Below are 22,960 nucleotides of genomic sequence, written 5' to 3' on the forward strand. Positions count from 1 at the left end.
TCTAATCTTAGTTTGATGTGCATCTACTTAATAGATGGTCATAGAAAGAAAACATTACTTCATTACCTGTTGCATTAGTACATTATTATCTCCCTCAAAGGTGCTCTGGACATCAAATTCAGCTTTCAGAATACCAATGCGGTTTTCTGTTTTCAAACCTTGGCCGCCACAGGCTTCGCGGCACTCCTATGAAATGAAAGGTAATAACATCCTGACTTGAGAAAAAAAAAATCCTGAGAGAAAATAAAGCAGTTGTGCTGAGGCGCACGAACCTGAAGTACTCTCATGTTATTCCATGTGAGTGTAGCTTTGAGAGCACTAGAATAAATGTGAACACTTTTATTACTCTCTGGTGTCCTATCGACGTATAGTCTTTTTAAGAAATTGGCTGCAGAACTCATCGCACAGCTTCACAATAGGAAAAGACGAAAATTGACATTAGAGGATTTCTTTGTTACCAGAAGAATTCATATCAAAGTCTGTAGAGGTAGGATATGACAGATTAATGGGAATTACGTTTTCGCAACAAGTGGCAAGAGTCGTCGTTGATGAGCAGGATAGTCCAGCAACAAGACTTCGGGGCCATCAGCTGTTATGGAGAAAACTCTCCTTGTCAAAGCATATCTCACAGCAATAGCTAAACCAACCTGACAAATAATTATGCACAACAATCTTATCTCAGTTTCAGAGCATCAAAATAGTTAACTAGCTCTTAAGCATAATTAGCAAGTGCACCTTTGATATATAAACTGCAGTTGCTGCGATATTCACACGGCCCGATGTTAGTGGGGCCAAAAAAGCTGCAAACCTCTGAAATAGAAATGCAATATCTTAAGCAGGACATACACCATATATAAAGAACCTTTGCGATGAAAATATCACATTATTTCACCATTTCTTCCAAGAAAATATAACTGTTCCGATACAAGTTGGAATATAACAAATATGATGATCATAACAATTGTTGTCACCTGATCTGGGTCTTTTATGGAGCTAACATATCGCCCATCAGGCAATACATCAGCAACTGAGTTAAGCAAATTCTCGCGAGGGATTCTAATATTATCAAACCTGCAAAAGAAATTGAAGACACTAATAAACAGTTTTCAACAATAAACTCTAGCATCAACTGTACAGCCTCACCAGATGCGGCCATTGTCAACGCCATTTAACCCAATTTTGTGACCACAATCAGCAATACGAACATTGGGGCAGATGTTTCCTTCATTATCACGAATTTGTGCAATAAATGCATGGACCCCTTGGTTGGTTCCGTTTATAAGGAGTTGAGAGAAGATTATTGTGTGCGTCGAATGCTGATGAAATGGTGGATTAACAAGATCATTAGATGCATGTCAAATACAGCAGGTAAAGATCAACCCTGCTTATATTTAACTCAAACAAAGACCCCTTTTGGTTTGTAGACAATTTATTAGTGCTATAAAGAGAAACAAACACTTTTCCTACATTAGCAGCTCCTCCTATCCAATACTTTTGAGCTGACTCGCAACGTGTGTTTATCACAAACTCGCCCGAATCAATATCATAAGTGGCTATCGTTTCAATTCCTCTAACCTTCAAAAGAAAAAGTCAAACCCAATAAAAGAGAGACTGAAAAAATGTTTCAACAAACATATTCATCTTTGATATACGACGTACATTACTTCCATGTCCCAACTCAGTCATTGCAAAGCATCCCTTAACCTGAAAATTCTCAGAAGCATTCAGCCATTTGTCATGATGACGCTTTGTGCCCAAAAAATTGATCGCGCCTCCCCTATAATAAAATCAATTTACTACAATTAAGACTAGGTACCACAATGAAATACTAACATTAATAATAGAATTGGTTAGTCAAAGGCTTTTCAAGATTTCAGCCAAAGTAGCAACTACTTTCAACCAAAGTAGCAACTACCACTATGGCACGTGGCATAACTAACATATACACTGTGAAAGATATATATGTTCCAACAGAAACAACTAATGGTAATGCAATAGATGTTTAGGTTTTGGGTTCTTCAAAATTCTGTTTTGTAAGACCCATTATCATGCCTTTACTAGTTATAACTAATGCGTAAATTGAGACCCTGTTTTTACAAGAGTGGTTAGGAAAACAAGTCATTTTTCAAACTATAAAAAGGGCCCTAAATAAATCTTTGGTTTAACTATATTTCTCTTTGTGAGGGTGTTTTGTGTGTAAAATCATTAGCTCCTGGAGTTGCATGTTGCGTCAGTTGGTATTAGAGCCCTTTACCTTGGCTGTTGATTTACCCATAAGTTGGAATCCTTGAAATTCAATGCCTTGACTCTCCTCCACCTTATGCAGATAATGCTAGCTCCTGATGGAACCATTCAAAGAAGGATATTTGAATATAGATACACTTGGATTATAGAAGACAAGCTTCGATAGATGACGCCAGAAATGTTCTTCAGATCCAACTAGCTTTAGAGTCAAATTCCCTAGTGATAACCCTTGATTGATCATTCTGTGCTTATGCTCAATAATGGAAGACTTTATCAAGATTTTTAGTTTTCTCGTGCTGAAGCCAAGTTCTTGGCATGGAGAATAATTCAGTAGATATGTTTAGGTTGTAAAGTAATTTATTTTTAGATTTTGAGTTTTCTAAAACAAATTGTAAGACCTATTATTATCTTTTACTAGTCATAATTAACTGAGTAAACTCATAATCTAACTTTAGGAGAATAAGTTGAGTGAATGAGCCATTTTCCAATTTATAAAGAGGACCCTCGAAATCAATCTCTAGTTTAATAAAATTTTCTCTTCGCGATTTGTTCTCTGTATGAGATTGTTGGTTTCTGGGGGCATCATATATAATAATTTGAAATGGAAGATAATGAACTCCAGTATATGTTTTCTTTATTAATTACCTCTCACATTTAATCTATTAACTATTCCTCTGATTCCTTTTCCATCTCTTGGTTGTCTAGGAAGGTATGATGGATAATATGTTAGGTCTAATCTATACATCAACCAATCCTGAATTGGCCAGTATACATTGATTATACCTGGATTTCCTTTTGTAGCTGCTAATGGAGGATTTATTAACTAATGATGGACACTGTCCCAAAAAACCAATATGCGATCTGTTTGGATGGAATATGACGAAATTGATCCAACAAGTTCAAGCTCAGTCAGTAATCTTGCCGATAAATCAATGGCTCAAACCACTAGGGCATCCAAATGATAAGCTGGATCGTGTACTTTAAAAATTTGCAACAATCCTTCAGCTATCAAAGTACCCTGTTGGTGGATTGACTCGTCCATTTAGGATGACTATCACCAATGACTTTATCATTAGACGTTGAGATACTCCTTTGAGATTAATAGACGTATCCATTCCCTTATTGTCGTCGCTGATTTAATATATCCTTTTTCAAAAAAAAAAAAAAAAGTAAGGATGCCCCACCATATTTCTCATACCGAAGATACCCTTATTCCAACGTTGTTGTAGCAACTACAGCATAACTACTACAATGTGTAGCAACTACAGAGTTACTGCTACAATTGATTCAACTTGGTAATATACATAGAACACTTTTATATGTAAAAAAAATATTTATCGACTTGGCCAAAATTGCCTTCAACATGGTGAAGTTCAGCGTGAAAATTTTACAATAGACACAAATTGGTAATTGGCTACTACAATAGTGTGGCAGTGTAGCAGCCAATTATAACGTCTCGGCAAGGACCGCTACATCTCCAGAACTCAGGTGTAGTGCTAAATATGCAAGAGTTCGCGTTACAGAGTCCGACTATAACGTCTCAGCAAGGACCGCTACATCTCCATGAGAACTTGGGTGTAGTGTTAAATAGGAAAGCGTTCTCACACCATGGGTTGGATAAGAACAAATATGATAGGAAAACTAATAATTTAAAATTTAGAACATAGAACATAAGAACTCTCACTGATAAATCAATGGAGGTAGTAGAATCATGATTAGGAGAAGAATTAGTATTTTGTGTGTACAAGAGACAAAATGGACAGACGAGAAGGCAAAGATGATAGAGAACTCGGGTTTTAAGTTATGGTACACTGGAAAGAGTAAAGCAGGAAATGGAGTGGGTATTATTGTAGATAGTTTGTTAAAGGATGGAGTTGTAGGAATAGTTAGAAAAAGGGATAGAATTATAGCCCTTAAGATAATAGTGGCGAAAAAAACTATGAACATAATTAGCGTATATGCATCATATGTAGGATTAGATGAAACTACCAAATCAAGGTTTTAGGAGGACTTAGATGAAATATTACAAAATATTCCACCAAATGAAATGATTTTAATAGGAGGTGATCTAAATGGGCATATCAGAGTGAAAAATGAAGAGTATGAGAGAGTACATGGAAGTTATGGGTTTGGAACGAGGAATAAGGAAGGGAAAACTATATTAGATTTTGCGATAGCATATGACCTTATATTAGCTATTACGTTTTTTAAGAAAAGAAAAGAACACTTAGTCACATTCAAAAGTTGAAATAATAAATCGCAAATTGACTTTCTTATGGTTAGGAAGAAGGACAGAAAGATTTGTAAAGATTACAAAGTCATCCCTGTAGAAAGCTTAACTACTCAAAATAGGATAGTAGTGTTGGATATACGCCTCAAACATAGTATCAAGAGAAAGAAAATATATACGATTCCTTGAATTAAGCGGTGAAAATTAAAGGATGGGAAGCAAAATATATTTAAGGAGAAGGTAGAAGTACAAGCATTAGATGAAATATACGATGACTCTAATACAACATGGGATAAGATGGTATCAAAGTTGAAAATAGTAGCTAAGAGTGTACTCAGTGAGTCAAAGGGGCATACACCACTAAGTAAAGAATCTTGATGGTGGAATGAGAAAGTACAAGAGAAAGTGAAGGAAAAACGAATAGCTTATAAGGAATTATATATTTGTAAGAACGAGGAAAACTTAAAAAAATATACAATAGCCAAGAAAGAAGCTAAGAAAGTAGTAAGTGAAGCAAAAAATGAAACTTTTAAACGATTATATCAAAAATTGGATACAAAAGAAGGGGAAAGAGACATTTATAGAATAGCTAAAGTGAGAGAAAGGAAAACAAGAGATCTTAGCCAAATCAAATGTATTAAAGATGAATGTAATAGGGTATTAGTAAACGATGGAGAAATAAAAGAGCGATGGAAGAGATATTTTCATCAACTTTTTAATGAAGGTTTAGGTGACCAACTTAACTTAGGTAATTTAAGTAGGTCAAATGAGCATAGAAATTTTAATTTTTATCGTAGAATTCAAACTTCAGAAATAAAACAAACTTTAAATGAGATGCACAATGGAAAAGTCATTGGACCAGATGATATTCCAATAGAGGTATGAAAGTGCTTAGGGAAACAAGGTATTAAATGACTTACAAAATTATTTAACATGATATTGAAAACGAAAAAAATGTCTGATCAATGGAGGATAAGTACTCTAATTCCCTTATATAAGAACAAGGGAGACGTACAAAATTGTGCAAACTATAGGGGTATTAAACTAATGAGTCATACTATGAAACTTTGGGAACAAGTAATAGAAAAAAATTAAGGATAGGGGTGTCAAAAATGAACCCGACCCGACGACCCAACCCGAGTCTACCCGAAAAAAATCAGGTTCGGGTTGGGCATTTTCGGGTTCGGGTTGGAGGGTTGGAGAGTAAAAAATTTTCGTGTCGGATCGGGTTCGGGTTGACCCGGGTTGACCCAGGTTAACTTAAATATAGGGTTTTGTAGGTTTTTTTGGGGTTAAATCAAATTTTATTTTAAAAATTTAGATGTTTTTATGTATATTTGTATGATAATGATGGAGTATTGAGATAAAAGTGAAGAATTATAGGGAAAATAGCCCAAAAAAGTCGTTTTGAATCGGATTTTCAGGTTATATGGGTCGGGTTCGGGTTCATCGGGTTGGTCGGGTTCGGGTTCGGGTTTAGGTGTTTTGGGTTGAACTTGGGTTCGGGTCGGGTTCGGGTTGGGTTAAAAAAAAAAAAAAAAAACTCAACCCGACCCAACCCGACCCACCCGAATTGACACCCCTAAGGAAGGAGACCACAGTGACAGAAATCAATTTGGGTTCATGCTTGGAAGATTGACAATAAAAGCTATACATCTTCTTAGATAATTAATTGAAAAATATCGAGAGCAAAAACAAGATCTACACATGGTATTCATTAACTTAGAAAAAAACTTATGATAGAGTCCCAAGAGAAATTATATGGAGAATTTTAGAAAAGAGAGGTGTTAGCGTAACATATATTGAACTAATTAAGGATATGTATGAGGATGTAACGACCAGAGTAAAGACTTCAGGCGGAATAACTGAAGCATTTCTAATAAAGTTAGGGCTACATCAAGGATCAGCTCTAAGTCCCTATCTTTTTTTGCACTAATTATGAACGAACTCACTGCTCACATTCAAGACACAGTACCGTGGTGCATGTTGTTTGTAAATGATATTATTTTGGTAGATGAAACACGTGAAGGAGTAAATGCTAAACTAGAATCTTGGAGGGAAACACTAGAAGAGAAAGATTTTAAGCTTAGTAGATTAAAAACAGAATATATGGAATTTAAGTTTAGCAATATTAGAAGTAATGAAACAATTGTTAAGATAGGAGAGGACCAGTGTTGCACGGATACGGATACGAGTATCGTATTTGATACGACACGGATACGGGGATAGGAAAAATTTTAAAAATATAGGACACGATACGGCTAGGATACGACGATTATTAAAAAATAAAAAATATTATATATATATATATATATATCGTATTAAAAATTAAAAATCCTATAATAGAAAACCATGTTCATATTAGATCAACCATAATATCCATTACAAACAAAAAGTAAACATAACAAAATGCAACACACCAAATACATCTTAAATAAACAAGTAAAACTGTAAAAAAAATCAAATATCCATATCGGTCTCATCGCCAACACCGCCTTCGTCAGTAAATAAGACCGACTCCAATTCAGGTTCATCAAGAGATAAATTGGCAATTTCAAGGATAGCAGCACCCTCCATGTCCATGGAATCAAACCCATCTGCTCCAACATCCCACATCTTACTTTCTCCTTCATTATAATGTGGACTCCTCCTAGATAAAAGACGAAGGTTATAGTGAACATATACCAAATCTTCCGCTCTTTGTGGTGTTATCTTGTTCCTCTTCAATGAGTGTATGAAATTGTAGGTGCTCCAATTTCTCTCACAACAAGAAGAAGAAGATGGGTGCCCAAGTAGCTTTAAAGCTAAACTTTGAAGAGTTGGTGTAGAAGCACCATGGATAACCCACCATTTAGTTGGAGACATCAAACCTCGATCACGCATTGAATCATTATCAGAAAAATCATCAATGGCAGCTGAAAAAGAGGCAAACTCCTCATTAACACTTCTTCGTTCGGATGAATTGGAGTAGTTTCTTTCAATGCACTTTTTCCTTTCCCTTGAAACTTCGATGTCCCTATGAGGAGGAAGACGATCGGGAGATTCTTGGAGCCACTCATGGCTATAATACCTACATAAAAAGATTGATAGTTTAACATCATTCATAAACTAATATTTCTAATTTGCTAAAACTTAGAAAGTTAAAAAATTTTAGAGATTTACCTTGGATTCAAAGAATGCGTCAAACAATGAAGAGGTGTATTGCTTTTATTCCAACGCTCCACTAGAATATTATGAACAACATCATAAAACTTTGAATCTCCACTATGAGGCCCCTTTGAGATAGCAACTCTCATTTTTTCTATCATTTCATCCCACCACTCATAAACTAAATGAAGACAAGGCTGATTAGTGTATGCTTTCCTTAGCATCTCATAAATTAGACTTGTGAAAGCAAGTATATAATCAATTTGTTCCCAAAATTGATCATCCAATATCTTGTACTTCACTACTCTGGCCTTCACTACATCATCCTCCTTGTACAAATCCCATCTTTCACTAATCACCATGTTTTCAAGACATTTCTTGATTTGTCTGAACCTTTTAAGCATAATGATCGTAGAAGCAAATCGAGTATCCGCAAGTGATAGCATCTTCAAGTTTGAGTTATCGTTGAACATGGATAATCTTATATTGTGATTCATGATAAAATTCTTGATCATTGAAGCATCATTTGCTACTTCTGCTATCCACTTGCATTCATCAAAGGCTTCTTTGTTTTGTAGAGAGTCAGTCGGTGCACAAATATTCTTCAAAGCAAGATTCAATGTGTGCACAACGCAAGGAGTCCAAAATATGTGTGGGTACTTTGCCTCAACAAGTAGCCCAGCAGCTTTGCAAACAGGAGCATTATCAGTGACCACTTGGACAACATTCTGATGTCCCACTTCATTTATGGTATTAATGAGCAACTTAGAGATGAAAGCTTTATCCTTGTACTCACCTTCACAATTTATCGCCTTCAAAAACATAGGACCACTTTCGCAGACAACCATGATATTAATTAGCGGTCTTCTTTGCACATCCGACCACCCATCACTACAAATACTAACTCCCTTTTGTTTCCAAGCAGCTTTTGTTGGCTCTAAAAGCTTTCCAATATGAGCTTTTTCTTTTTGAAGAAGTGAAGTTCTCAATAAATTGTATCCAGGTGGAAGATAACCTGGAATTGTTCGTTGAGTAGCCAAACTGAAAGCACGAACATAATGAGGATTCCTAGCAATATTGAAAGATAATCCCCCAGTGTAAAACAACCTTGCAATTTCAGAGTGGAGCTCATCTCTGGCATTCAAGTTAAAAGATTTTTCAAGCGGGCCAAGTGGTCCTTTCCTCTTCTTTGTTGGATCATCATTTTGCAAAATACCACTAGTACAAAATGAGGATTTTGAAGCCATATTTGATGATGCAGATGACGAAGGCAGCGGAACTTCTTTTTGTTTAGAATTCTTCTTTCTCAATTCTGCATCATCAATAAGTTGTTGCATACGCTTCATTTGATCCATTGTAACAGCCGTACAACCTGCAATTCCAGCACCTTTTTGTTTTAACAGGTGTGCTTTCATCCTTGAATATGATCCTTTGCACACTTTATTACATATATTGCATGACCAAGTAACATTTCCTCCTCCAACTGCCTTTTCCACCTTGGTTACAAATTTCCACAAAGGAGAATAATCATCAACATCCTCATGTGCACTGCCACTCTCATTTTGAAAACTTTCCATGGCAAGTAAACTGAAAATAACAACTAACTGAACTAAGAAATAAGAAGCAACGCAGAGGACTGGGGAGCCTATTGTTAAACTTACCAGAAATCGTACCAAAAGCAAAAACAAATTTGTGATCTCAAAAGAAAAAACAAAAAACTAAACTTACCACTTTACCAAAAAGAGGGCACTGGGCAAAAAGAGGACAGCGACGGGAGAGCTGTTGCGAGCAGCGGCGGGAGACGGTGAGCAGCGCCGGGCTGCTGCTGGCTTCTATGAGGGCTGCTGTTGAGCAGGCGACGACGCGACACCTGGCTTTTGCAAGCAGCGGCGGCGACGCTGGCTTGAGCAGAGAGGCGACGCTGGCCACTGGGCTTCTGCGAGCAGCGACGAACTGCTGCTGAGTTCTGCGAGCAGTGGAGCTGTGGCGGACTTCTTCGAGCAGCAGCAGGCGACGCGGCGAAAGCGCAGGGGAGATGGTCGGCTGGTCGCGTCTCGCGGCGTGAAACAATTTGTCGCGATGGAGAAAAGGAATCGGGGGCGTGGGGAGAGTAGTTTAGGGTTTTTTTGTCATTTTAATAAGTAGTCCTCATAATTTTATTATTTTTCATTTTTACCCTCGAAATTTTTAATTTTGTTACAATTGTGCCCAAACGTGTCCGAAAATATGTCTCGTCCGTGTCCTAGCCGTGTCTGGCTGGTCAAACTTGGAAAAAGTCAACGACACGATTTTTGCCGTGTCCGACACACGTATTTGCGTGTCGTGTCCGTGTCTGACACACCCAAAAAATTTTTTGGAGGGGTGTCCGTGTTACATAGGAGAGGACGAGTTGCCCGGAACCGAGAAATTTAAATATTTAGGATCATTTTTGCAAAACGATGGAAGGATTGAGAGAGATGTCTTACATAGAACACAAGCAGGATGGGTGAAATGGAGGGGAGCGTCGAGTGTTTTATGTGACCGTAAAGTACCTTTTAAACTTAAAGGTAAGTTCTATAAAATCGCAGTTAGACCTACTATATTATATAGAGCTGAATGTTGAGTTATGACTCGAGCACATAAGCAGAAGATGAGAGTTGCAGAGATGAGGATGTTAAGATGAATATGTGGACATACGAGAATGGACAAAATAAGAAATGAGAGCAGTAGAGAGAAAGTCGGAGTTGCATCTATTGAGGAAAAACTCCGAGAGACACGTTTAAGATGATACGGACATGTACTTAGACAACCAATAAATGCTCCAGTTAGGCGATGTGAAACTATGATAAATATGCATATCAAACGAGGAAAAGGAAGACCAAAAAAGACTTGATTAGCAATAATAAAACAAGATAAAATTTATTTAAATATAGATGATGATATAATAGGAGATAGAACTCAATGACGTAAAAGGATTCATACAGCCGATTCCACCTAGTGGGAAAAGGCTTGGTTGTTGTTGTTGTACAAAGTTGTGGCAATTAATCCTTGTTCTAATAGTTTTATGGTGAATTTGATCATATTGAAGCAATTTCAATCAAGTTTAAGCAATTTTAACTAAGTAAAAAACTTTGATATAAAAATGCTCTATGTATAGATTTTTTTTACCAAATTGAATTATTTATTTCCACACGTTGTAGCAGCCATAGCTGCTACAACAACGCTAGAATAAAGATATCTTCGATATAAGAAATATGGTGGGGCACCCTTTTGACTTTTTTTTAAAAAGAGGACGCCCTTTTGATTTTTACCCAAATAAGATCACTCTAAATTTCAAACAAACTTTCAAAGTCTTGGAACTATTTTGATGGAAAGAAAGGACAAAAAAAGCTTAAGAGTAGAGATCGCAAATTAAGTTAGAGTGAATTCAAAGCATTAAAGAAGATATATTTATAGGCATAGTTCTTCAGTTAATGTGCACATGCAAGTTCAAATCACACGAACACATGGACAGTGTCTTGTTTTATGTTCATGTGGATGTGGACCTGCTTTCCCATTCACTGGAAAGCTTATCACCTGGTTGGGGCATAGGCATGCAAGCGTGTGCACAAACGACACAAGTGTTGAGGCATCATGTCAATTATATGTCATTGCTTTCAAAAAAAAGTGGTTGATGATGCAAGGATCGAGACACCACATAATTGGCATGGTCGCATGATAATGTTGTGTTGTCAAAATCAACCCTTTAAGATCACAATCGATCATGATTTTGATGAAAGTTTAAGTTAAGGGGCATTATTGCATTTGATATGTATGTAAAATTATGCAATATTTGAGCAAAACACATGGAGACTTAGCATGGTTAAGGTGGGCGCTTGATGACTCAAGGTCCGTGGAGTTGAGAGAAGAATAGCATGAACATCAAGGGATTGCATGACAAGGAGCACAGGAGTGTTGCTAAGCCGAGAAGGTGAATTACGTAAGTGAACAACAACAATCAAAGCTTATCCCACTAGGTGGGGTCTATTAATTAGAGTCTTAGAGCCAATCATTTGATGATTGTATTATGGACTTGTTGTATCATATTCTTATATAAATAAAGGCATTTGTTTTTGGTTATTATACTTACTTGTATTGGTGTCAAATAAACTAAGTATAATAGCGTCCTTGAGTAGAAGGTTCTCACCTATATCAATCGGTTAGTTGAACCGATAGTGAGATGATATAGGGAACACTACTCTTAATCATTTCTAGTCGAGTATTAACATTCAGGGACAATATTAATGCAATGAGACTAGCATGTAGGTCAACTCGATGACTTGATCTCACAAGTCATGGATATAGAGATATCAAGTTGACACATGGGTATGCATTAGAGAATGTATACTGAATCACCCGCCATGAAAAAGTATCATGGATCGTTATATGAGTGGCATATACTTTCTCATGTGGCTATTAGTATGACTACTAGTCCTTGGACCTGAAGTCACCATGGATCCCTACATAAGGAGTTATGTACTTTGGTTTCGTCAAACGTCACCCGTAACTGGGTGGCGATTACTGGGTATGTAACGAATTACGCAGAGGGATGTGAGTGATGTAGATGGGATCTATCCTCCTATATGACGGGAGCGACATCGATATTCTTGATAGAGTGAGACCACGAAGTGCACGGCCATGCCCAATATGAGATATTGAGCTCATTTGATTGAGTGAGTCTACTTGGAGTTCAAGATTTAGATTGATTAGAGGATGACACGGTCTATGCCTCATATTGATCAATCTAGATGTCTTGGATAAAAGGACACTTGTCATATATTGTGAGAAGTCACAATTAGTAGTCACAAGGTGATGTTGGATCTCAACATTCTTGTAACTTGGGTAGTAATGATGTGTTACTAGATAGCGCTCATTACTTATGCTCCTAAATGAGTTTAGGGACATTGCCAATGTTACAAGAACCTATAGGGTCACACACAAAGGACAATTAGATGGAGATTAGGTTCATATGATGAACCAAGAGGATTAGATTCATGTGATGAATCAAATTGGATTAAGAGTAATCCTAATTAGGCTAATTGAGTTAGACTCAAGTTGATTCATGTGTTCAATGAGTCTAATTTAGATTATGACTCATTGAATCAATTTAATTAAATGAATTAGATTCATTATATTAAATTGGCTTGAATTAAATGGTTGGATTAAATCAACCATGAGAGAGATTAAGTCAAGTTTGACTTGACTTGAGAGGAAGAGGAAGAGTCAAGTTTGACTTGACTTTATGCCACATCATTTGTAACTTGGCATTAAGTGGCCAATGATGATGTGCCACATCATCATAGTTAACACATGATTGTGCCACCTAATGAAAGTTACATCTTCTCCTTTGCTTTAATGTGGTCGGCCACATTAATGAGAGGAGTTACACTTGGTGTGGTCGGCCACTCAAATGAATGGGAATTCATTTTTTTTTTTTCATTAAAGGGGAATTCAACTCCGCCCATGATGACCGGTCATGGCCGGTCCCAAGCGCGGATAAAGGAGGATGGTTGCGTTAGGTTGCCAGCCAGCGTCAAACTATGGCAAATATTTCATGAATGAATCCATTAAACTATTGTGCTAATGCTAGGTTGTTCCTCGGAAGGAACGCGTTGCAGGGTCCGACTGTAACGTCTCGGCAAGGACCGCTACATCTCCAGAACTCGGGTGTAGTGATAAATATGCAAGAGTTCGCGTTACAGGGTCCGACTGTAACGTCTCAGCAAGGACCGCTACATCTCTATGAGAACTTGGGTGTAGTGTTAAATAGGCAAGAGTTCTCACACCATAGATTAGATAAAAACAAATATGATAGGAAAACTAATAATCTAAGATTTGGAACATAGAACATAGGAACTCTCACTGGTAAATCAATGGAGGTAGTAGAATCATGATTAGGAGAAAAATTAATATTTTGTGTGTACAAGAGACAAAATGGACAGTTGAGAAGGCAAAGATGATAGAGAACTCGGGTTTTAAGTTATGGTACACTGGAAAGAGTAAAACAAGAAATGGAGTGGGTATTATTGTAGATAGTTTGTTAAAGGATGAAGTTGTAGGAGTAGTTAGAAAAGAGGATAGAATTATAGCCCTTAAGATAATAGTGGCGAAAGAAACTATGAACATAATTAGCGTATATGTACCACAAGTAGGATTAGATGAAGCTACCAAATTAAGGTTTTGGGAGGATTTAGATGAAATATTACAAAATATTTCACCAAATGAAAGGATTTTAATAGGAGGTGATTTAAATGGGCATGTCGGAGTGAAAAATGAGAAATATGAGATAGTACATGGGAGCTATGGGTTTGGAACGAGGAATGAGGAAGGGAAAACTATATTAGATTTTGCGATAGCATATGACCTTATATTAGCTAATACGTTTTTTAAGAAAAGAGAAGAACACTTAGTCACATTCAAAAGTGGGAATAATAAATCGCAAATTGACTTTCTTATGGTTAGGAAGAAGGATAGAAAGATTTGTAAAGATTGCAAAGTCATCCCTGGAGAAAGCTTAACTACCCAACATAGGGTAGTAGTGTTGGATATATACCTCAAACATAGTATCGATAGAAAGAAAATATATATGACTCATAAAATTAAGTGGTGGAAGTTAAAGGATGGGAAGCAACATATATTTAAGGAGAAGATAGAAGTACAAGCATTAGGTGAAATATATGATGACTCTAATACAACATGGGATAAGATGATATCAAAGTTAAAAATAGTAGCTAAGAGTGTCCTCGGTGAGTCAAAGGGACATGCACCGCTAAGTAAAGAATCTTAGTGGTGGAATGAGAAAGTACAAGAGAAAGTGAAGGAAAAACGAATAGCTTATAAGGAATTATATATTTGTAAGAATGAGGAAAACTTAAAAAAATATACAATAGCCAAGAAAGAAGCTAAGAAAGTGGTGAGTGAAGCAAAAAATGAAACTTTTGAACGGTTATATCAAAAATTGGATACAAAAGAAGGGGAAAGAGACATTTATATAATAGCTAAAGTGAGAGAAAGAAAAACAAGGGATCTTAGTCAAATAAAATGTATTAAAGATGAATGTAATAGGGTATTAGTAAGCGATGGAGAAATAAAAGAGCGGTGGAAGAGATATTTTCATCAACTTTTTAATGAAGGTTTAGGAGACCAACTTAACTTGGGTAATTTAATTAGGTCAAATGAGCGTCGAAATTTTAATTTTTATCGTAGAATTCAAACTTCAGAAGTAAAACAAACTTTAAATGAGATGCCCAATGGAAAAGCCGTTGGACCAGATGATATTCCGATAGAGGTGTGGAAGTGCTTAGGGAAACAAGGTATTGAATGACTTACAAAATTATTTAACATGATATTGAAAACGAAAAAAATGTCTGATCAATGGAGGATAAGTACTCTAGTTCCCTTATATAAGAATAAGGGAGACGTACAAAATTGTGCAAACTATAGGGGTATTAAACTAATGAGTCATACTATGAAACTTTGGGAAAAAGTAATAGAAAAAAGATTAAGGAAGAAGACCACAGTGACAGAAAATCAATTTGGGTCGACAATAGAAGCTATACATCTTCTTAGACAATTAATTGAAAAATATCGGGAGCAAAAACAAGATCTACACATGGTATTCATTGACTTAGAAAAAGCGTATGATAGAGTCCCAAGAGAAATTATATGGCGAATTTTAGAAAAGAGAGGTGTTAGCGTAACATATATTGAACTAATTAAGGATATGTATGAGGATGTAACGACCAGAGTAAAGAGTAACTGAAGCATTTCCAATAAAGATAGGGTTACATCAAGGATCAGCTCTAAGTCTCTATCTTTTTACACTAATTATGGATGAACTCACTGCGCACATTCAAGACACAGTACCGTGGTGCATGTTGTTTGCAGATGATATTATTTTGGTAGATGAGACACGTGAAGGAGTAAATGCTAAGCTGGAATCTTGTAGGGAAACACTAGAAGGGAAAGGTTTTAAACTTAGTAGATTAAAAACAGAATATATGGAATTTAAGTTTAGCAATATTAGAAGTAATGAAACAATTGTTAAGATAGGAGAGGACGAGTTGCCTGGAACCGAGCGATTTAAATATTTAGGATCATTTTTACCAAATGATGGAGGGATTGAGAGAGATGTCTTACATAGAATACAAGCAGGATGGGTGAAACGGAGGGGAGCGTCGAGTGTTTTATGTGACCGTAAAGTACCTCTTAAACTTAAAGGTAAGTTCTATAAAACCGCAGTTAGACCTGCTATGTTATATGGAGCTGAATGTCACACGACTGAGCACTCGAGCGAAGATGAGTTCTGAGAGATGAGGATGTTAAGGTGGATGTGTGGACATACGAAGATGGACAAAATAAGAAATGAGAGCATTAAAGAGAAAGTCGGAGTTGCATCTATTGAGGAAAAACTCCGAGAGACACGTTTAAGATGGTACGGACATGTACTTAGACGACCAATAAATGCTCCAGTTAGGCGATGTGAAACTATGATAAATATGCATATCAAACGAGGAAGAGGAAGACCAAAAAAGACTTGGTTAGCAATAATAAAACAAGATAAAATTTATTTAAATATAGATGATGATATAATAGGAGATAGAGCTCAATGGCGTAAAAGGATTCATACAGCCGACCCCACCTAGTGGGAAAAGGCTTGGTTGTTGTTGTTGTTGTTGTAAAGGGGAATTCAATTCCATCTTCTTCCTCCTAGAGCTCTCTCTTCTTGCTCTCCCTCTTCTCTCTTGGCCGAACACCCTAGGTGCTAGCACACCTTTGTTTGGTCCTCTCCACCTAATTTTGTTCGTGTGGATACTTCTAGAGGGTTGTCTATTTTGACAATCTTGAGATCCGGCAAACCGTTGGACTAGCGAAATAGCGAAGGGCATCGCATCGAGGGTAAGGCTCTTATCTAGTGTAGATCTAGACTTTAGAAACTCGTACTCGTATTTTTGTTTTATTTTTCTTCGCACGGATCCAGTGACGGGGGTTTTGGGGTTTCAGACGCGAAAAAGCGGTTTTCGCGGCCCGAAAAATCCAACAGTGGTATCAGAGCCACGTGCGAATACTTGTACGAGTTTAATTTGTATTTTTATGAAAAATATAGATTCTGTAATATTCTATAATTTTATGATTTTTAGAGTTTTTATGGGTATTTTTCTCGTAGAAGCGAAGCACAAGTGTTTCGACACTTGTAGGCTTCGACTACCGAGAAGTTTTTTCCGAAACGGCAAGGTTTCGCCCCAAATCTTTTTGGGACAGCGGGCTAAGGCGCTGTAGGATCGCTTAGGGACACTCGCGATGGTTAGTTCGCGGGTAGGGACGCTGCCCCTGGCTCCGCAAGGGGATTCGTTCCGCGATTGCGCCCGAAAACCGCTAAACGGGACTGTCGAGAAATTTTACTCGTAAAAATTAGTATTAAAATTACAGAAAATTATGGAAATTACATAATTTAGAATTATATATAATTTGTGATGGTCATGGCCCAAAAAGACCCAATTTGATTGGTATATTTGTGTTGTAATTCATAATACGGCCTGCGTGCCGTCATGTGATTGTGTGTGCTGTATACTTGATACGCGACCTGCGCGTCGTGTTCCTTTCTCTTTTATTTTTGTTGTAAATTAGTTTAGACTCGAATGTAACTCGAGTTTCAAAATTGCAATGTACAAAATTGGAGCCGTAGAAGGTCCACTCGTGACGGAGTTATGAGGAGGGCGCAAGCAATACAAGGTGGTCAAAGGGAGAAGCTTGAGAAGCTGTTGACCTTAGGTTGACCATCCGATCTTTTCATTGGCTTGAGAATATCGTAGTAGGGCCATGACTAATCACAAATAAATTTAATTAATTGTTTGTGTGTATGTGATGCATGATTAGTAGTTAATTAGTGTCTAACGATTAGATTAGATCTAAATCGTGTACAAGATGCACCCTTTCGATTAGATTAGATCTAAATCGCGTCAACTCTAATGCCTACCGTGCCGTGATACCTATCACTACCTCGATCACATGTGTTGTTGAATCTGCCAAAGCAGAGCAACACATATTATCTTGGTAGGGTACGGAGGGACAATCTTGGTCCCGCTTATCAACGCATGGGCGAATACAAACTCAATTAGATTGAGTATTCCTAGTGAACTCAGTTGGATCGAGTACAACTATAGGCATTCTTCCAATGGTTGGAAAGATAGGACATAAATCACATTTATATTAATTCTTGGGCGTATTAGCCAAAACTAACTCAAGTTTTAATATAACTGCGGATAATGATCATATAAACAAGAGTTGCATAGAGATGTAATTGGTAAATCGTTACCTACCGATCATACTAAATCTTGGGCGTATTAGCCAAAGCTAACTCAAGGGTTAGTATGATGTGGATCTTGTCCCACATGAATTATAGAATTCAGTGGGAGCATCATTTAGTTAAAGGCCTAATTAAATGATTTAAAAGAATATGATATTTATTTTCTGCATTTTTCTGTTGTAGATAACCATGACGTCGAATACGAACACTCTCCCTGCGTTCTGTCCTTGAGAAGGACAAGCTCAACGGAGCAAATTTCCTGGACTGGTACAGGAACTTGAGAATAGTTCTCACCCAGAACGTAAACTGTCGGCCCATTCTGGAGGCTCCTCCCGCCAACGCCACGCGGGCAAAAGATGCTTCTGAAGCATCAAGACGACGATTAGATGTGTCTGTTTAATGCTCGCGACCGTGAACTCGAGTTTCGGACAACACGAGTTAATGGGCGCTACGATACGTTGAACATCTTCGTCAGTATCGAGGACAAGCGAGGTGAGAGATTTAAAATCTCGAAGGCACGCTTTGCAAGATGTTAGATGGGGCTCCCGTAGGCCCATATGTACTCAAGATGATTGGGTCATAGAAAACCTCAGAGGTTAGGATTCCCGCGGCCAAGAGCCGCCTGATCTTGCAATCCTTGCCGGATAGCTATAGTCGATTCGATTCTAAACTACAATATGAACGAAATTGACAAGCCATCGCCCGAGTGTTAAGAATGAACCTTAAGGCTAAGCCCCACTCTGTTCTGATGATTGAAACACAAGGGCAAGGGCAAGCCCAAAGGCAAGGGAAAGTCCTGCCAGGGCAAAGGCAAGGCAATGAAACCCTAAGGAGGGTCGCCATGACGCACCGCCCACCGCGGTCGACCGCACCGGAAGAGGAACCGCAGGTGTACGGAAGATCTTAAGAAGAAGCGAGTGAGACTTGCACTTCATATATGTTATGAAGTCAATCTATCTATTTCTTCATCATGGGTATTAAATCGGATGTGCTTCTCACATTTATACTAATGCGGAGAAATAGCAGGGCATTGGCGAAGGCGAGGTGGACCTACGTGTGGCGATGGAGCACTGATTCTTTGCTATAGGGACTTATTTTCATCTCGCCCTCAGGCTTGTATTAGAGTTGGATGATTGTTGTTATGTACTGCGCATTAACTAAGAACATAATTTCGGTTTCTTGTTTGACAAGAAAGGTTTCTCTTTATAATAAAAGACAAATGTTGTTCAGTTTATTTAAAAGATATGTTATACTGTAGTGCACCTCGATGAACGGACTCTACATTCTAAACCTTAAAAGCCCTATCTATAACATAAATACCAAGAGGTTCAAGTCAAACGATACGAACCAAACCTATCTCGCATCGCCGCCAGTCGTATAAACGACATTATCCCACTCCATAAGGATGGTTTCTTTGGACTCATTTGATTTTGAATCTTATGAGACGCGCGAGTCATGCCTACTAGGCAAGATGACCAAAACTCCCTTTAGTGGGCGCAGTGAGAGACTGACTTGTTAGGTTTTATACATAGTGATGTATGTGGCCCTTTCAACGTCGCAGAGGCGGTTATAGGTACTTCATCACATTTATTGATGACTTCAGAGATATGGTTATGTGTACTTGATGACACATAAGTCGAATCCTTTCAAAAGTTCAAAGAATTCAAGAACGAAGCACAAAACCACTTGCAAGAGTATTAAGATACTTGATCGGATCGAGGGTAGAATACCTTAGCCCGTGAGTTTCGTGACTATCTAGCGAGTGTGGGATTCTATCCCAACTCACTCCTCCTGGAACACAGTGGAATGGTGTATCCGAAAGGAGGAATCGTACCTTATTAGATATGGTACATGATGAGTCACAGATCTTCCGACATTCCTTTGGGGCTATGCTCTAGACAATGGCAGCTTTTATACTCAACCGAGTTCCATCCAAGGCCGTGATAAAGACACCATATACGATATGGATGGGAGAACCCATGTGTCTTTCATGAGGATTTGGGGTTGTGAGGTTTACGTTCGACGTCAAGTCAGACAAGTTAGGACTCAAATCCGACAAGTGCTACTTTATTGGATATCCCAAGGAAACTAAGGGATATTATTTATACATTCCCAGTTGTGGCAAGATCGGGTCTTTCTAGAAAGGGACTTTGCTTGAAAGACTAGTGGAGTACGTTCGATCTTGAAGAAGTTCAAGACGCGGACCATAGCACTGAAGCCTCGATGGAAGTCGAACTGGAACAGTATTGTGGATGATATTGTTCCACAAAGTGTTGAGGAACAACAACCGGTTCAAGTATACCGCATGTCTGATAGGATGCGTCGTCACCGAGAAATATTCATTTCTCTTGTCGACCACGTGACGACGCCATGGGAGGACGAGCCTACCACCTATCGTGAAGTTGTGATGAGACGATTCCAGAAATGGCTAGAGGCCGTGAGATCCGAGATGGAATCCATGTACACCAACCAAGTATGGACTTTGGTTGATCCCGAAGGGTAAAACCCATTGGGTGTAAGTGGGTCTTTAAGAGAAAGACCGATATGGATAGACTTATCTATAAGGGTCGCTTGTAGCTAAAGGTTTCAAGCAGATTCATGGTATCGACTATGATGAAATCTTTTCTCCATTAGCGATGTTTAAGTCCATTCGGATCACGCTTGCTATTAGATACCACGACTATGAGATATGGCGGATGGATGTCAAACCGCGTTGAACGGAAACCCGCCGAGGATGTGTGACACAACCGAGGGTTTTGAGATCCACAAGATACTAGCAGTATCGCAAGTCGACAGTCCATTTATGAACTAAAGCAAGCTTCTGAGTGGAATCTTCGATTCGATGACGCGATCAAGCAGTTTGGTTTCATCAAGAACGAAGATGAGCCTTGTGTCTACAAGAATGTAGGGGACATAGTTGTCTTCATCATATTAGTGGATGACATACTACTCGTTGGGAAAGACATCCCTTCGCTATGTCAAGACTGGCTAGGGACTTGTTTCTCGATGAAGGACTTAGGTGAAGCATCCCGTATTCTAGGGACAGATCTATAGAGATAGATCCAAGAGATTGCTTGGCCTAAGTCGAGTACACATATTGACAAGGTACTCCTTGGTTTGCCTGCACGCAGAACTCCAAGAAGGGATTTCACCGATGTCACGTGGCGTGAGTCTTCGAAGACTCGAGGTCCCTCTTCAGAGGAGAGAGACCGCACGGATAAGATCCCTTATGCCTCAGCCATGGATCTATCATGTACGTGCTATGTACTCGACCTAATGTCTCGTATGCTTTAAGCATGACGAGACAGTCAGATCCGGTGAAAGTCATGGATAGCGATCAAGAACATTCTTAAGTACTTAAGAAGCACTAAAGAATATTTCTTGATATATGGAGGCAATGATGAGCTAGGCCGTAAAGGGTTACGATGATCTAGCTTCGCAAACCGGGATGATTATCGATCGCATAGGGTTCAGATTTTGCATAAATAGTGGTGTTGTGAAATGGAAGAGTTCAAGCACAACACAAGAATGATCTCACGAGAGGTCGAGTACATTACTACATCGGAGGCGTAAGGAGGCGATTTGGATCCGCAAGTTCATCACTGAACTTGGGGTGGTTCCCAATATCGCTGACCCTATTGAGCTCTATTGTGACAACAATGGAGCTATAGCACAGGCGAAGGAACCTCGCTCACACCAGCGGACCAAACACATACTACGACGCTTCCATCTCATTCGAGAGATTATCGAGAGAGGAAATGTGAAGATATGCAGAGTACCTACAGAGGCTAACATCGCAGATCCCTTGACCAAGGCTTTGGCACAGAGGAAGTATGATGGTCACACTAGGTCATTGGGGCTTAGAGCCTACACTGATTGGCACTAGTGCTAGTGGGAGATTGTTAGTTAGAGCCCTAGAGCCAATCATTTGATGATTACATTATGGACTTGTTGTATCATATTCTTATATAAATAAAGGCATTTGTTTTGGTTATTATACTTACTTGTATTGGTGCCAAATAAATTAAGTATAATAGCGTCCTTGAGTAGAAGGTTCTCACCTATATCAATCGGTTATTTGAACCGATAGTGAGATGATATAGGGAGCACTACTCTTAATCATTCCTAATCGAGTATTAACATTCAGGGACAATGTTAATGAGACAACGTAGGTCAACTCGATGACTTAATCTCACGTGGATATAGAGATATCAAGTTGACACATGGGTATGCATTGGAGAATGTATACTAAATGACCTGCCATGAGAAAGTTTCATGGATCGTTATATGAGTGTCATATACTTTCTCATGCGGCTATTAGTATGACTACTAGTCCTTGGACCTGAAGTCACCATGGATCCCTACATAAGGAGTTATGTACTTTGGTTTCGTCAAACGTCTCCCGTAATTGGGTGGACTATAAAGGCGATTACTGGGTATGTAACGAATTATGCAGAGGGATGTGAGTGATGTAGATGGGATCTATTCCTCCTATATGACGGGAGCGACATCGATATTCTTGATAGAGTGAGACCACGAAGTGCATGGCCATGCCCAAATGAGTCAATATGAGATATTGAGTGAGTCTACTTGGAGTTCAAGATTTAGATTGATTAGAGGATGACACGGTCTATGCCTCATATTGATCAATCTAGATGTCTAGGATAGAAGGACACTTGTCATATATTGTGAGGAGTCACAATTAGTAGTCACAATGTGATGTTGGATCTCAACATTCTTGTAACTTGGGTAGTAATGATGTGTTGCTAGATACCGCTCATTACTTATGCTCCTAAATGGGTTTAGGGGCATTTCCAACGTTACAAGAACCTATAAGGTCACACACAAAGGACAATTAGATGGAGATTAGGTTCATATGATGAACCAAGAGGATTAGATTCATGTGATGAATCAAATTGGATTAAGAGTAATCCTAATTAGGCTAATTGAGTTAGACTCAAGTTGATTCATGTGTTCAATGAGTCTAATTTAGATTATGACTCATTGAATCAATT

At 38.3% G+C, this 22,960-nt stretch overlaps 2 protein-coding genes across 2 annotated transcripts in view; both read right to left on the reverse strand.

The window, feature by feature from the left end:
- The window catches only part of LOC121971611 (acyl-coenzyme A oxidase 3, peroxisomal-like), a 29,432-nt gene that overhangs the window by 1,164 nt on the left and 5,308 nt on the right, over positions 1-22,960 (reverse strand). The window contains exons 2-9 of the mRNA XM_042522946.1: positions 1,660-1,777; positions 1,468-1,575; positions 1,144-1,316; positions 972-1,071; positions 736-810; positions 517-647; positions 273-408; positions 67-186 (exon numbers count right to left, since the gene is read on the reverse strand). Coding sequence (XP_042378880.1) covers positions 67-186; positions 273-408; positions 517-647; positions 736-810; positions 972-1,071; positions 1,144-1,316; positions 1,468-1,575; positions 1,660-1,777 — 961 coding nt within the window. The remainder of the gene's footprint in view (positions 1-66; positions 187-272; positions 409-516; positions 648-735; positions 811-971; positions 1,072-1,143; positions 1,317-1,467; positions 1,576-1,659; positions 1,778-22,960) is intronic.
- Positions 6,685-7,613, reverse strand: LOC121971612. The gene has a single exon (XM_042522948.1). It carries the CDS (start codon positions 7,577-7,579, stop codon positions 6,935-6,937), a length of 645 nt encoding a protein of 214 aa, XP_042378882.1. The 5' UTR covers positions 7,580-7,613; the 3' UTR covers positions 6,685-6,934.

This window comes from Zingiber officinale, chromosome 4A (assembly GCF_018446385.1).
Source record: "Zingiber officinale cultivar Zhangliang chromosome 4A, Zo_v1.1, whole genome shotgun sequence".
NCBI classification, from domain to species: Eukaryota; Viridiplantae; Streptophyta; class Magnoliopsida; order Zingiberales; family Zingiberaceae; genus Zingiber; species Zingiber officinale.

What these genes read in the sequence shown, in the direction of transcription:
- LOC121971612 (XM_042522948.1), bottom strand. Translation starts at nt 7,579, where the DNA reads ATGAATGATGTTAAACTATCAATCTTTTTATGTAGGTATTATAGCCAT.